Raw genomic sequence first — 12,121 nt, 5'->3', positions numbered from 1 at the left:
TTGGGGATGTGAATGGCCTCTCAGGGGTAGAATGCCATAAGAGTCCACCCTCTGAAGCTTCAGTTTTCTCCCGGGAAACTGATCTCTGTAGCCTAGAGACCAGTTGTAATTAGAGTGGGGAAGTTAATGAGGGGCAGGTTAAGGGGATGGCCATAGCCAATGCAGGTAAAGAAGAAGAAGAGTTGATTCTTATATGCTGTTTTTCTCTACCTGAATGAATCTCAAAGTGGTTTACAGTTGCCTTCCCTTTCCTCTCCCCACAACAGACACCCTGTAAGGTAGATGAGGCTGAAAGAGCCCTGATATTACTGCTCCATCAGAACAGCTTTATCAGTGCTGTGGTGAGCCCAAGGTCACCTAGCTGGCTGCATGTGAAGAAGGGGTGGGGAATCAAACCTGACTCACCAGATTAGAAGTCCATACTCATAACCACTACACCAAGCTGCCTGCGAGGAGCCCTGCTAGTATGTGTTCATCCTAACACTACACACATCATAATATCACCCTTCATCCTGATGTGAGTGCTGGCTCCCAAAAGCTTACACTGCACTAAAATTGTACTAATCTTTTAAAGGAGCCAACCAATTTCTGTTTTGTTGCTCCCCTCTGGAATTGACGCCAGGGGTGTGCTAGAGTTCTCAGAACAACGTTTCTGTACTCACTATCCTGCATACAAATCAGGGGAAGGGTGTGACTATGTGGCAAAGCACATGGTTGGCTTCCAAAAAGTCCCAAATTCGGTCCCCGGCATCTCCATTCAAATGGGTCTCAGGACAGCCGCTGGCAGTCCGAACAGACAATACTGGACCAATAGCTTAAGGGGTATAACGCAGTTCCATAAATTCAGCACTTACACAAACCGGCCACCGCAATCCGCCTCACAGCTTAACACATGAGCTCTGGTGTCTTGTGACTGACAGCTGTAGGCTGCTTACTTCTCGCTGCTTAATCATTACCCTTTTCAAAGGGAGCCCGCTTCCGCGCACGCCGCCAATCCCCCTCTGCCTGCGAGCACTGACTGGGAGGAAAGGCGACGTTGCAGACGCCCAGCTCAGGTGCGAACGTAGCGCTTTCGTAGGGTTTCGAGCTGTCTCGGCTTCCGTCGCCCAGCCCCCTGGCTGTCATGGTTCTTCCGTGGACATGTTCTATGCCGTCCTGGCCATTGCGGTCCTCTTCGCTGTGCTCTACGTCGCCCGGTTCTATTATGGGAAGCGAGTCTGTGACCCGCCAAATACGTCGGTCAGCCTCCTGGTGGTGGCTGGTTCAGGTAAGACGGAAGCAGACGAATCTATCAAAACCCCCGACAACCTCGCATAGGTCATCCGGACTACAATTCCCAGGAATCTGAGCGGCCCTGCCGCTGCAAGACGCTTTGACCACTTTTGGTGACGACCGTGGGATTTGTAGTTTAGAGTGGCGACGCGGCTTTAAACTTGGCCAAAACGTGTCCAGGAGCTTTCAAATTAGTGTCCTAGCTTATGCAGCCTTGCCGCGTTAACCCCTTGCAGTATATTTTTAATGTATTTGGCCAGAATTTTAGAAAAATCCGTACGAATCCGGGAAGAACATTTGCTTAACCTATGTTTTTATATAGTGTATATATTTTCTGGTGTGTTCAATGGGATTTGCAGCAGTGTCACATGTTCGTCTTGAAAACTGACTCACATGAATGCAGCTGTGCCATTTCATTCTTTAAAGAAAAGTTCTGTATGATTAAGGAGTGGCACCGTTTTGCAAGGTTCTTTTGGTGAAACTGCATATGTAGGTTTTCAGTTACTGTAAAGGTCAACCGACCAGGCAAGGAAAGAGCCCAAATCTCTCTCCCATCAGCTGAGGGATTGCTTCCCACTTTTCAGACAGTGCAGCATCTCTGGACATATATCTGAAAGTGAGGCGCCAATAACTAGATTGCACTTCACTTGTAGTTAAGATTACTTTGGCCTAGGAAATTTATTGGGATTTGGAGGAGGCACCAGCGAGGAGAGTTCAGTAGGAGAATTCATCCTCTATAGCTGACATTTCCTGCAAGGGGATTGATCTCTGTGCTCTAATGATCAGTTGCAATTTCAGAACAGCTACAGACCCCATCTGGGGGAGGGGGTGGCAACTCTATACAGGCAAGGAAGCATTTTCGTTCATTAGCAAAAGCAGCTGTATACATGCTTGGAGAACTCAGTCGACCCTCCATGTATATGTGCACACATATGTGTGTATGGACTGCTGTCAAGTAGGGCTGCCAGCTGTACTGATCTGGGTAGGTATCCTCACCCCCCAAATCCCCCACCCCACATTCCTCTGAACCCCGAAAACTTCATCTAGGTACAAACGGGATTGGTGCTCTTGGTTTGGGGTTAAACTCTTGTAAAGCCAGTTCTACCATACAGTTTTGCCTCAAAGCTAGAGTATTGCCCCCTTCCTGATGTCTCCAATGTGCTGTCATTTCTGCGTGACCTATTGTTGACAGCCATTCACATATTTTGGAAACTGAGGGCCATTATTGAATTAATCCACCTCAGGTCTTTTTTTCTACTGCCTTCTATTTTCCCCTGGTTTTCTGATTTTGTGGTTTCAGTCTCCCTTTTGGTTGATGGTGAAGCTAAGAAACAGAAAATTTTGAGCAATTTCTTCATTGCCAACCGTGAAGCTCTGCAATTCTCTAGTAGTCATTGTCTTCTTGATGTTCACCTGTAATTCCGCTTTGGCACTTTGGTACTGTTTTGATCTTCAGCAGAAATCATTTCAAGTTTTCACTATTTTATGCGGGTGACAATAACATGGTATCATCTGCATATCTCAAATTATTAATGTTTTTCCTCCAATTTTCCCTCCACCATCTAAATCTAATCCACTTTCTTTATGATATGATTTGCCTACAGATAGAAAAATAGGGAGATAGTGTGCATGCACATGAAAGCTCACACCTTGAATAAATTTTTCTTGATCTTCACTCCAATTTTGTTGTACCTCCTTGTCCTGACCCCTTTGCCAGCTGGAAACTATTCTGTTTCTCCATTTTCTGTCTTAGCACTAGGCACCTGTTCTGATAGTACTAAGTCTTAGGTGCCAAATGCACCACAAAATGTAGCAAACTGTACTGTAAACAAGTGTAAATACTGTGATAAGGAAAAAGGAGGTTGCAAACATTAGAATAAATTATTATGTATTTCTCTAGGAAGAAAAAGGCCATATCCAATATTTCAGCTAGTTAAAACATCAGTTGTGCTTAAAATTAATAATTTTTAAGTAGTTGTATCTACATCTTCTGGGGAAAAGTTAAGCAGCAAATATTGTGATGGATCTTGTGCCAATGGATCTTTCTCTGCCTAATACGCATGATTGTTTTTCTTTGAGGATAAAATTGAGAGGTGAGAGCAATGGGTTGGATCCAGCCAGGGTATTTGGCTCAAGCTTGCATAATTCTCCTCATTACTAGTCCTTCAACTCATGTGGCTTGAGTCTATAAAGGTCCCATGACTCCCAGCATAGCATTGTCAAGAGAACAAGCTCTTTAAAGTAAGATCACCTATTTTCACCAGAGAAAAACTGGTGGATCCAATCCAATGAATGCCACCCCTAAGACCCTTGGAGGAAGAGTGGAATAAAAATGTAAAGACACATTTATTTACATTATTATGGGACTGAATAATAAAGCATTTCAGGTAACAGTTTCCTAATTTGCATACTGAATGCACAAAGACGCTTCCATGATCCTTTGATGTTTTCTATAAATGGGAAGTTGATCCAGACTTCAGGCTTTATTTTAGCATACAAATGAGTCATAACAGTGATTGCAGTTTTCAGAGGAACTCCAGTTAATTACCTTTCAGTGCTCTCACGTCAGCAGATTTCTGAATACTGTATTTCCTGAATTGACCTTGTTTTGTTTTCTCCATCATAAAATTGTTATGAATTAAGGTAAAGGTGTCCCCTGTGCAAGCACCGAGTCATGTCTGACCCTTGGGGTGATGCCCTCTAGCGTTTTCATGGCAGACTCAATACGGGGTGGTTTGCCAGTGCCTTCTCCACAGTCATTACCGTTTACCCCCCAGCAAGCTGGGTACTCATTTTACCGACCTTGGAAGGATGGAAGGCTGAGTCAACCTTGAGCCAGCTGCTGGGATCAAACTCCCAGCCTCATGGTCAGAGCTTCAGACAGCATGTCAGCTGCCTTACCACCCTGCACCACAAGAAGCTCATTGTTATGAATTAAAAGTTTCCAAATGTCAAAGATTAATCAATAGCGATGAGGACACGGTGTCCCCAACCTTTTTGACCCTGTGGGCACCTTTGGAATTCTGACTCAAGGTGGTGAGCACAACCACCAATTAACTGCCACAGGAAGGATTGGCAACTACAACATGTCACAGAATGGGGTTATGTGTATAGAATAGAATTATAGAGTTGGAAGGGTCTTCCAGGGTTATCTAGTCCAACCCCCTGCATAATACAGGAAACTCACAACTACCTCCCCCCCCCCCACATTTCATGCCCAGATGATGCCTCCCTCCCCACAAGAAAACCAGAATGTTTGGCCAGTCTGGCCTGGAGGAAATTTGCCTTGCAACCCCAAAGTGGCGATCAGCATGCAAGAAAGGGCCACAAGAGATAAACACTGACACAACCCTTCCTGCCCACCCACTCACAATCTGCCTAACTTTACAGAATCAGCATTTCTGTCAGATGGCTATTTAGCCTCTGCTTAAAAACTTCCAAAAAAGGAGAATCAGTCACCTCCCGAGGAAGCCTGCATGTATATAAATATTTAGATCTTTAGTCAAGATTTGCTGATTCAAACTGAATGTGTAAAATTTCTGTCAGTTTCTGAAATTATGCAACAGACATGCTTTGTGATTGTAACCCTAGGAAAATTTGGTTTGTGGTGTTTTGATGTGTAATGGATAACTCAACACATCATGCTTCAATCATGATTAAAATAAGTTTTTAATTAAAAGTTTGATTAGCCTGTACTGGGATATCCAGAAAACTCAGTTAACCAGCATTGCCCAGAAAGGAAGCTCTACCTCACTCTGGTGGCTTAGGGCACGTGGATGTGTCCCTCTCCAGCAGTCTGGCTTGAGGCCTCTGATAGTTGCTGGGCTTGATGTCGCCCTCAGGTACCTCCTTCCCTCTCAACCAGCATCAAGCTAGTCAGGAGCCTGATCTTCTGGAAGGCTTCCCAATTACCCAGGTCTGGCAGGGATTTGCCAACCTATGTTTCCTGCCCTCGAGAAACTCCTGCCCTTAAGGCAAGATGGCAATGCCCATTCCATACGCCCTGGATAACAAACCTTATACTATACATATTGTTTTTTAGATGTTTATACTTTGCTTTTCCTTTCCCATGGGGCCTCACAGAGTTCACTGAACCATTTCCCCCTCTCCCATTTTATCCTCACAGCAGGTTTGGCGGAAAGGAAGACGGCCCAAGGTCATTCATTGCATGTCTATGGTGGAGGAGATTTGAACCAGAGTTTCCCGGCATTCCAGCCATATCACCATGCAGGCTTCCACTTTTGAGGTTACTTGTGGAGAAGGTAAAAACGATGCTGTGAACAGCATCTCCCTCAAGAGAGCCAGCACGGTGAGACCCAAGAGTGGCAGATGCTGATCTGGAGAACTGGTTTTGATTCTCCACTCCTCCACATGCAACCAGCTGAGTAGCCTTTGGCCAGTTACAGTTCTCAAAACTATTCTTGCTGTGCAGTTCTCTTAGAGCTCTCTCAGCTTCACGTACCTCCCAGGGTGTCTGCTGTGGGGAGAGGAAGGGAAAGTTGTTTGTAAGCCACTTTGGAACTCTTTTGTGCAGTGAAAAGTGGGGTATAAAAAAACAGGTTCTCAAACTAACGTTATCTTCTTTTTTTAGGAGGGCATACTACAGAAATCCTGAGGTTACTTGGTAGTCTTTCCCAGTCTTATTCTCCGAGGCATTATGTTTTGGCTGATTCAGATAAGATGAGTGAAGTCAAAATCCGTTCATTTGAACAGACAAAAGCAGAGACTTGTTCTGGTTCCTTGGTAAGTTCTTCTATCCATATCAGCAATAGATTTATTTGTATTTTGATTCTGAAATAATAATTTACATTTCCTTTGAAAATATTGCTGTGGTTTCCAATATTGCCATTTCCTTGTGTTTCATCTTCTGTTTATCAAATTTTAGATCTCTGTGACTTTCACATCACAAAGCCCAGGATTTCTTTCTGTTTCTCCCTGAAAGACTCTTGTATTACAATTCCTGCAGTACTGTTTAAGTGTCCACAGGGAAAAATACGTAGAAACAATAGAAAGAATCCAAGGTCTCACTTACTATTGGTATGCCAGAATCTAAACACAAGAGCTTGCATAAGAAGGCCTAATATTGGGCTATTACTCACAAACTCTGCATCTTGCCTCAGGCCTTTCCTCACTCTAACTTTGCCAGCAGCTCTGCTTTAATTATTTTAGCTAGGATATAAGCAATTCAACTTCATTGATACAGCAAAGATATGTCGGGTGGGCAAATAAAGATTTCTTTAGTCTTTTTCTATGTGGGTTTATAGCAGAATATCAGATAGAAGTGTGGGTTTTAAGTTGATAGGATCTTTATACATGCACATTTTAACATACATCTGTTTTCTTTTAAGTGCCCAGCAAGTTCTATGTAACCAAAACTCAGGAGAATGAAAGCTGTGTTTGACTTGGATGCGCTTCTGAAAACTTGAATTTTTGTTGTTGATACATGCTTTAGGGGTTTTTCCCCCACTGAACTTTCAGGCCGTGCTTATCTCCACTAACCATCCTTTACTTTTAACACAGACTTGAATATGAGGTTGCTTTTTCATTAGCTGTCTGATCTCATTTGTATCAAACGCTAAAAGTTATGACTCTGCTTAGCACTCGAGGAGTTGATCCATGCTCCAGTTTCATTTAACATTTCAAAGATGGAGCTTTTGTTCCCAATGGAGACCACACATTTTTTCCACTTGGGGGGAGGGATTAATGCACCATACTGTACGGCAATGGAAAACGCACATATACAGTTGATCAAATGATGCGATCTGAAGACCATGAAATGGATATTTTGGAAAAGTGTTTCTCAGAGTTGTTGCTTAGGCTTGTAAAAGAACTGTCACTCAAAGACAGAACTCTCTCTCAAACTGTCACTCAAAGTTATTTTATTATTATTATTATTTTGAAAATATAAATTTTAAAATCTGGCACACCTTTGTAAAATTATTGAAAGGTTGGGTCAATTAATATTGCTGAGTAATCAATCAACCACTGCATCCTTAGTTTGTGGCTTGTCCTTTCCCAGATGACAGTCATCTTGGCCCACCAAACGTGATTCCCACATAGCCTGGATCCGCATTCCTAGGTCCATTAGGGAGCTCTTTTACCGTAATCATATATTGACCAGTGCTTGCTTTGTATTTGAGGAGATAACTGTGACTTACCTTGAGAATCCCTGGTCTACCTGCTTTCCTAAAGTGATGCTGCAAACTGCAAGCCATAGTTATAGCAGCACCCTTCCTATATTTGAAATTCTCAGTCTCAGTTTTCCTCCTCGTACTCTGCTGTGAACAATGTGCCTCTTTGTCCACCAGGTGGGGCTCTAAGTTAAAGATCTGTGGTTTACATGTGGTATTCAAGAGGGAACAAAAATGGCGATACTTTACATTTGTGGAGAGCTAGCTTGGTGTAGTGGATAAGAAGAGCGGTGGCCTCTGATCTGGAGAACCAAGTATGCTTCCCCAATCCTCCATATGCAGCTAGCCGGGTGACCTTGGGCCAGTCCCAGTTCTCTCTCAGAGCTCTCTGGACACCACCCACCTCAGAGGGTGTCTGTTGTGAGGAAAGGAAGGGAAAGGTGTTTGTAAGCTGCTTTGGGACTTCCGGTAGTAAAAAGCAGAGTATAAAAGCACCCCTCTTCTTCACAGATGCTGCCACAAGCCCTAGCAGTGCTTGTACTGCTTCAGTTCTTGTGTACTTGTCAAGGTTTTTAAAGCAGGTTGGTGTTGGGTATTGCTTCAGAAAAATTCCCGAGAAGCTCAGAGGGCTTGATTTCCTCTTCTGGATTACCATGGAAGAAAGGTTCAGTCTGAAGCCATTCAAAGGACTAAATCGGAGCAGTGCAGCCTTCTTTGGCACCTGAACTGTGTGTATCTATGGGAGTGGGTATAGCTCTATAGCAACTAATAAGAAGTGGCTACATCCTAGAAAGGTGAGCTGTAATGATTCTGCTGTGTTCATCTTTTTTTCCAAGTTCACCCTCAGTCGCATTCCCAGAAGTCGGGAGGTCCGTCAGTCATGGAACTCGTCGGTGCTCACAACCTTCCGTTCTATCATTTACGCTCTTCCTTTGACCTTCAGACTCAAGCCAGATATGGTACGTAAAACAACTTCTGTCCACAGAGTTACAGTGGAGTGTTTTCAAATGAAAATAACTGCTTGAAGGCAATTCTTGTATACAAAGTAGGCACATTTGTGTGTGTGTATAAAGTTTGCTGGCCCTTCCCTGCAGAAACTTTCTTCCTTTGTCCAAGATCTGCACCTTTTAAGCATAAAAATTCTCAGCATTTGAGGCCTTGTGTAAATGTAGCCCCAGGCATATTAACAAGCAGACCCTTAAATAGCATCATTAATGGGGGTGTAAGAATTGTCTGTGACCCAGTTTAAATGTGATGCCAGGAGTACGAACAGGTGATGTTGTAAAACAAAACAAGTATCTGGTCTGGTGGATCACGCCAGTGGTCCATCTAGTCCAGCATCCTGTATCCCACAGTGCCCAACCAGTGGCTCTGGAGGGCTAGCAGTCACGGCACAGAGGCAAAGTCTGTGGCCCATGCTCTGATGATGCCTTTCAGTATTGGAATTCAGAAGTTTACACTACCTCCGAATGTGGAGGTTCCCATTAGTCATTTTCACCAGTAGCCATTGGTAGACCTAGCCTCCAGGAATCTCATTCCCTTTTAAAGCAATCTATATCACTGTATCCTAGTGGCAGTGGATTCTACAGTTTAATTACTCAATGAGTGCAGAATTTTTTTTTGTCTGTCCAGAATCTATTGTCTAGCAACATCATTGGGTATAAACCCAATCTAAGAAATAAGCTCCAAACATCATTGTCACAAATATTCTTGGCTAAAAGCCATATTTATTTATTTGTTTGTTTATTATATTTTATACTGCCCTCCCCGAAGACTCAGGATGGTTCACATAAAACAGAACAGAAACAATACAGATATCTTAGAGTAACAATAATGAACCATAGAAAAATTAAACATTGAAGTAACTCCTACTGATAGCCCAGTGGGTTGGGTGGAATCATGGTGGGTGCCATAGGAGGGGAGGCTCAGGGGGAGGGCCCTTGGGAAGCGGTGGTTCAGGTCGACCTGCCCTGCTACCCATTATGTCCCTGCCACCCATTATTCTGGGTTCCCCACCTCCCAGCTGCTAAATGAAAGGTATTTTGGAGTATAAGCAATATAAAATATGTTTCATAGAATCATAGATTTGGAAGGGGCCTTACAGGCCATCTAGTCTGCTCAATACAGGATCATCCTAAAGCATCTGGGATAAGTATCTGTCCAGCTACTGCTTGAAGACTACCAGCTTAATGTAAGGTTCTAGAAATTTATTGTCAATTTAAAATCCTAGCAACAATACCAGTTTTGAAGCAATAAAATGGCCCGCCATTCTCCTTCCCTTTTATGTGGACTAGGACTTTATGAACCCACCACTACTTTTCCTCCCTAGACATTGATTTTTTTTCTCTTCATTAAATAGGACATAAAAAGTCTTTTATCTAAATTTAAATAATCAGCCTCTCTGAGAGGACATTTCCTTGTGTTATGCTGGTGGTTTTGTTTAATTAGCATCAATTGTATTGAGTTTCCATTATGAGGGAAATTATCTGGAAAATCAAACAGCTGTTTGGCATGGTGCTGAAGGAGCTGATATGGGAAAGGAGAAAGGGTAACACAAGGTAACCTGATTGTACCTTAAGTCCATCCATCCCTTGTTTATTAGAGGATTCCGTTGTGGCATTTCTCTGAGAAAAGAAGATTGCTCAGCTAGTGAGAGTTTAACTAGTGTATTAGTTTTTACCTTGTGAAGCTCAGTGGTACTGTGCCATTGATCAAGTGCCATGCGGACTTTGCGCTTAAATCTTCATTATGTGTTTTTTTAAAGGTGGCGACAGAACTCCCATCAATCTGTAACTGCAAACTGAATTTGCTGATGAGAGGCAAAGCTTTGCAGCTCTTAGCACATTATTTAGTTAAAAAGTGCACCAGCTGTCCTTGGATTTCTAGTAGTCTCCACAGACTAATTGCAGACATAACTAAAGATGTAAAGGGGGGGGGACAGCATTTTTTTTCCTGTTCTATTGAGCTCTCCTCCCCTTTTTTTGGAATTACTGGAATGCTTTTTAAGACAAGATTTTTGTCACTCAGGTGTGAAACATGAAAATTTTTATGTAAGACAAACTGCAGCATTGGGTCATGATAATTCCTGTGTACATAGCAGACAATACTGTATTTCAGGGATACATTTATTGTTTAAATGTCAACAGTTAACAAGCTATAATGTGTTTGTACACTTTAATAATATATTATCACTGTTTTCAGTGGCACAGAGTTTAATTTGATATCCAAATACATCACCAGACCTATTTTGTGTTATTGATTCTGCCAAATAGACTTTCCTAATTTAAACTTCTGAGTTTGATAGAAAGTAAAAGCAATACCATCACTGGCCTCCCTAGTTCTAAAGGGATCAGATTATGATGATGATTTAATTTGTTACCTGCCACTCCCGAGCTGGCTCATGGCAGGTTCCAGAGGTACAATTAAAAGCCCCATTAAAATGGACACAAAATAAACCAACAACATGACGGAAACTCTCCCCCATCCTTACCTCTAGAGGGAAGAGGACGAAGAGACAAGATAACCAGCGTTGCAGCTTGACACGGGGAGGGGGGGAGGACCCCATTGATCTTCCCCCCTGCCCCAGCCTCAACCATAGACCTGGCAGAAGAGCTCCGTTTTGCAGGCCCTGTGGAATGCCAAAAGGTCCCGCGGGGCCTTTTTGATGACAAACCAGCCCAAAATTCTGTACCAGCTGGGCCAGAGGGCACATAAAGATGTTGAATAGCATGGGGTAGAGAACCGCGCCCTGAGGGACCCTGCAAGGGAGAACTCATCCCCCACTGTTACCTTCTGGGTCCGGTTATGGAGCATATCCAGCTCAGAGCTCTGCCCCGTATCTCCGTCCCGGCAAAGCAGTGAGCCAGCAATTCATAGTCAACCACATCAAATGTGGCCCACAGATCTAACAGAACTTGCATGGCTGACCCGCCTCAATCCAGCTGGTGACGGATATCATCCAGCAAGGCGACCAACCGTGTAATGCAGGGGTAGTCAACCTGTGGTCCTCCAGATGTCCATGGACTACAATTTCCACGAGCCCCTGCTAACGCATCTGGAGGACCACAGGTTGACTACCCCCGGTGTAATGACTTTGACAGAATACTGCCAGGAGAGATGCTGCCAATCCATAGCATACCCTAAACTTGACCATCCAGTGGTTGAGTCATAAAAGACAGCTTCATGCTTTCAGCATTATATAAGCACTAGATGTAAAGCCCATTTATAAAAATGGGCAGGAAACATGAATGGGTCGGGCTGGCGCGGTTGCAGGTGTGGGCTTGGGAAGCCAGGGCGCACTTACCTTGGTGAGGCTCATCGGAGGTCTTCGGCAGTGGTGAAGGAGGCTAGGTCTGTTGGCTGGGGGCAGCAGTGGCTTGCGATCGGCTCCGCAGCGGTCTTGCGGCTTGTCCCGGCATGTCGTGTGTGGCCGGCGAGGGCTCGGCGGGCCGCTTGCGGCGGCCTGCTCTGCAGCAGGCTTGACATGTTTGCGGCCATTTTGGAGAGCAGGCGGGTGTGTGTGGTAGCGGCTCCGAAGGGGGAAAGCGGGGAGAAGCGCGGGGGAAGCGGGTAAGTGGAGCAAGGAGCTCAGGGGGTGGCCCCAGTGTCGGCGACGAAGGGCGGGGACAGGGGGGGGGAAGTGCTGCGCGGGTCCGGGCAGGCTGGTAAGCGTGAAAGCAGGGTAAGGAGGTTGGGGAGTGTGTGCGGCGGCGGCGAGG

General features: G+C 44.3%; 2 protein-coding genes across 7 annotated transcripts in view; one reads left to right on the top strand and one right to left on the bottom strand.

Moving 5' to 3' along the window:
* The window catches only part of TLCD4 (TLC domain containing 4), an 83,172-nt gene extending 82,052 nt beyond the window's left edge, over positions 1-1,120 (bottom strand). For 4 of the 6 annotated variants that reach the window (XR_013230129.1, XM_077332967.1, XM_077332976.1 and 1 more), the window contains exon 1: positions 855-1,120. The gene's annotated coding sequence lies outside the window, so the exon portion shown is untranslated. The remainder of the gene's footprint in view (positions 1-854) is intronic. The other 2 variants (XM_077332969.1, XM_077332972.1) reach the window with 1 other exon arrangement.
* The window catches only part of ALG14 (ALG14 UDP-N-acetylglucosaminyltransferase subunit), a 34,703-nt gene continuing 23,660 nt past the window's right edge, over positions 1,079-12,121 (top strand). The window contains exons 1-3 of the mRNA XM_077332977.1: positions 1,079-1,267; positions 5,864-6,015; positions 8,240-8,362. Coding sequence (XP_077189092.1) covers positions 1,141-1,267; positions 5,864-6,015; positions 8,240-8,362 — 402 coding nt within the window. The 5' untranslated portion in view covers positions 1,079-1,140. The remainder of the gene's footprint in view (positions 1,268-5,863; positions 6,016-8,239; positions 8,363-12,121) is intronic.

Source organism: Paroedura picta, chromosome 4, assembly GCF_049243985.1.
Source record: "Paroedura picta isolate Pp20150507F chromosome 4, Ppicta_v3.0, whole genome shotgun sequence".
Taxonomy (NCBI): Eukaryota; Metazoa; Chordata; class Lepidosauria; order Squamata; family Gekkonidae; genus Paroedura; species Paroedura picta.
Note: the sequence above shows the minus strand (reverse complement) of the source record. Positions and strands in the feature narration are given on the sequence as shown.